Below are 3,808 nucleotides of genomic sequence, written 5' to 3'. Positions count from 1 at the left end.
ACATGAATCTTTTCTATTGGTAAAAGGTCAACTCATCTGGCATCAGCCCACACACAATGTAATTTGCAAAATCTGCATACCATGGCGTATGTTTGAGGGATATTGCAAACACCCATTCATCTGGGAAAGAGTCATCTATGTCAACTTCATGCTCGACATTCTCCCTTTCTTCCAGGCTTGATAAATGGTCAGCCACTTGATTTTTGCATCCTTTTTGATCTTTTACCTCGAAATCAAATTCTTGTAATACTACTACCCACCTAATCAATCGTGATTTTGCATCTTTCTTAGCCATCAAATAACGGAGTGCGGCATGATCAGTGAGTACGATTAATTTGGTGCCTAGCAAGTACGCCCTGAATTTTTCAAATGCATAGACTACTGCAAGCAACTCTTGCTCGGTGACCGTACAATTTTGTTGGGCACTATTTAGAGTCTTGCTTGCGTAGTAGATTGGGTGAAACAGTTTGTTGCGCTTTTTCCCAACACAACCCACAGTGCCATACCGCTGGCATCACACATTAACTCAAAAGATTCGGATGAATTAGGGCTGATGATGATTGGAGTGGATATTAGTTTTTCTTTCAAACACTGAAATGCAGCCATACAAGCATCATTAAAGTGGAATTTCACTTACTTCTCTAAGAGTTTGCATAATGGGAGTGCAATCTTTGATAAGTCTTTAATGAACCTTTTGTAAAATCATGCGTGCCTCAAGAAGCTGCGTACACCCTTTACTGAAATCAGCGGGGGTAATTTCTCTATGACCTCAATTTTTGCCTTGTCAACTACCAGCCCCTTTTGTGACACCTTATGCCCAATAACAATACATTCTTTTACAATAAAGTGATATTTCTCCCAATTCAGAACCAGATTCGTTTCGATGCATATTTGGAGACCTATCCTAAGTAAGTCAAGAATTCTTTGAGCATATCCCCTACGACTGAGCAGTCATCCATGAACTCCTCCATAGAGTCTTCGATCATATCTACCAAAATAGACAACATGCAACGTTGAAATGTTGTTGGGGCATTACATAGACCGAATGGCATCCTTTTGAATGTGAATGTTCCATAAGGGCAAGTAAAAGTGGTCTTCTCTTAATCTTCCAGCGCAATAGAGATTTGATTGTAGCCGGAGTACCCATCCAAAAAACAATACCACCCTCTTTCTGATAACTGGACAAGCATCTGATCCATAAAAGGCATTGGAAAATGGTCTTTCTCGGTCCATGAGTTAAGCTTACAGTAATCCATGCATACTCTCCACCCCGTCACTGGTCTTGTTGGCACAAGTTCTCCTTTTGTATTCGGGACTACGGTTATTCCTCCCTTTTTCGGTACACATTGCACCGGACTTACCCACTTACTATCTACAATAGGGTATATCACTCCCGCATCTAGCCACTTGATGATCTCCTTTTTTACCACTTCTTGCATTGGAGGGTTTACATTCAATGTCGAGCTGAATCTTGTGAGTACATATGCCAGGAGAAATTCCTACTATATTGTCCATCCAATAGCTTTTATATGCTTCCGCAGTACTTCAATGAGCAATTTCACTTGCCTTTCAAGAAGATCGGCAGCGATAATTACTGGTAAAGTATTATTGGCTCCTAAAAAGACATATTTGGGATGAGAGGGTAGGGCTTTTAACTCCAGATTTAGTGGTTCTTCTGTTGATGGCTTTGCAGGGGGACTTTCTCTATTTTTCTGATCGATATCCAACTTGATTGGATTCCTTGAATATGCGCCTAATCTTGATAAAGCAGCTACTATTTCCCCGTAATCCAAAACTTTGAATTCATCATAATTGGCAAGTACAGATTCAAGGGGTTCTTTCTTGTGCATTAAATGACACACACTTGCCACTGCCTCATCTATCACATCCTCAGTAGACACCACATGGATATTACTTGGTTGCTTCATGGATTTACAGATATTGAAGGTCACCTCATCATCGTTCACACGGAACTTCAATTTCCCACTTTCAACATCCACCAATGCTCTCCCGGTAGCTAAGAATGGCCTTCCCAAAATAATGGGGATTTTCACATCGATCTCACAATCTAGAATCACAAAGTCAAATGGAAAGACAAAACCGATCAACTTTTACCAATATGTCATAGAGTATACCTACTTGGTGCTTGATTGATCGATCAGCCATAAGGAGCCTCATTGTGGTTGCCTTTGGTTCACCTAAACCAAGTTGCTTGTATATTACATAGGGTATCAAGTTGATGCTTGCTCCTAAATTGCACAACGCTTTAGCGAATTGGAGCATGCCAATTGTGCACGGGATTGTGAATGCCCCGGGATCTTTTCTCTTAGTGATTGAATCATTTGTCATAATTGCACTGCAACTATGGGGAACCTCAATCGTTTCATAGTCCAAACTCCTTTCATTTGTAACCAGTTCTTTCATGAATTTGGCGTATCCCGGCATTTCCAGCAATGCTTCCACTAGAGGGAGGTTAATCGAGAAGCTTTTGAATACTGACAAAAAATTCTTGAACTTCTCATCTTCATTCTTCTTTTTCAAACGTTGGGGAAATGGTGGAGGTATCTTGGGTAAAGGGTGTATGACTTTTGGAACTTGAATTTGTTGCTCTGCTTCCTCCTGTGGTTCTTTAGTGCGGTTTTGTCGAATAGGTAAATCTTTTTCCTCCACACCTTGGCCCTCTTCATGTTTTGAGGATCCTCATTTTCCATCACATTCCCTATTGCCACTTTACCACTACGAGTAACCATAACCAGCTTTCTTTCATTATAGTTCATCGGTGTTTTGGACGGTAATTGAGTTGATAATAAACTCAATTTACCTTCCAGCATTTTGATGGCATCAGCATGAGAATTCACTTTACTGTTCAATGATATAAAGTCATCTTTCATCCCTTTTAGCAAATCATCAGAGCCCTCGACTTTATCAAATATGCGCGATAACAAATTGTTTACCCAAGGACTGCTTGCATTCCCTTTAGATGTCGGGCTTTCACTCAAATTAGTATGGTATTCCTCTTAATCATCCTGTTCAGTCCCATCTTGCCAATATATCCTTGGTTCTTCGCCACTATAATAATTCCAACCTTGATTCCCACCCCGCAGTTGATAGCGTGGGTAGAAACCCTCCTCGTATCTTCTGAAGTTCAAACCTTGATTCTCTCCCGATCTTGAGTAACTAGAAGAAGAACCCTCATCAACTCGAAATACTCCATGTGTCCCGTTCATATGTTCTTGTAGCATTTCCATTTGAGACAACATCTTCTTGATGTTTTCGTCCCTCTCCCTTTCTTTTTCGATCTGCTATTGCGTAAACCGAAAGCATAATGGGAAAACTTGATCATCTTTGGTTTACCATGCCTGATTCACTTTAGTCATACCATCTAGGAGAAATGTGGCTACTTCTAATGATTGTAACATTATTCTTTCTTGCACCAATTGATCAGCTATCCCTTTATTAACCGAGTCCAGACTACGGTAAAAATATTGGAGCAGTAATTCACCTGGAAGTCCATGTGTTGGACACTTATGCAAACATCTCTTGAACCTTATCCATGACTCGTGAATTGGTTCACCCTCCTTTTGCTTGAAATTTTGAATATCGTCTCTCAGCTTCATCATTCATGATGGAGGAAAGAATCTTTCATGAAACGCCATAACTAGCTCCTCCCATGATTTAATGGAGTTGTTGGGATGCTTAGCCAACCATTTAGTATCTCCCCCAGTCAATGTTAATGGAAATAAGCAACCCCGTATGGATTCTTGAGATAGGTTCTTGAATGATAAAGGGGTGCACACTTCCACAAAGC

The 3,808-nt window shown here is 40.4% G+C and overlaps 1 protein-coding gene across 1 annotated transcript; it reads right to left on the bottom strand.

Annotated features, from left to right (window-relative positions):
* Nucleotides 1-1,502: 1,502 nt before the first annotated feature.
* LOC125832805 (uncharacterized) lies at nucleotides 1,503-3,248 on the bottom strand. Its single transcript, XM_049511998.1, has 4 exons — nucleotides 3,086-3,248; nucleotides 2,673-2,974; nucleotides 2,136-2,619; nucleotides 1,503-2,068 (listed from the first exon to the last, which is right to left on the bottom strand). The coding sequence occupies exons 1-4, from the start codon at nucleotides 3,246-3,248 to the stop codon at nucleotides 1,503-1,505; spliced, it is 1,515 nt and encodes a 504-aa protein (XP_049367955.1).
* Nucleotides 3,249-3,808: the final 560 nt, after the last annotated feature.

Source organism: Solanum verrucosum, unplaced genomic scaffold (genome assembly GCF_900185275.1).
Source record: "Solanum verrucosum unplaced genomic scaffold, falcon-dt-bn FXZP01000025.1, whole genome shotgun sequence".
Classification (NCBI taxonomy): Eukaryota; Viridiplantae; Streptophyta; class Magnoliopsida; order Solanales; family Solanaceae; genus Solanum; species Solanum verrucosum.
This window is presented reverse-complemented; position numbering and strand designations above follow the sequence as displayed.

Bases quoted from the DNA above. Each gene is read 5' to 3' on its own strand.
- LOC125832805 (XM_049511998.1), bottom strand. From the start codon at position 3,248: ATGGAAATGCTACAAGAACATATGAACGGGACACATGGAGTATTTCGA. The intron at 2,975-3,085 runs GTTGGAATTATT...CGACATCTAAAG, and splicing joins ACTGCGGGGTGGGAATCAAG to GGAATGCAAGCAGTCCTTGG. The intron at 2,620-2,672 runs GTGTGGAGGAAA...AAAGAACCACAG, and splicing joins AAAACATGAAGAGGGCCAAG to GAGGAAGCAGAGCAACAAAT.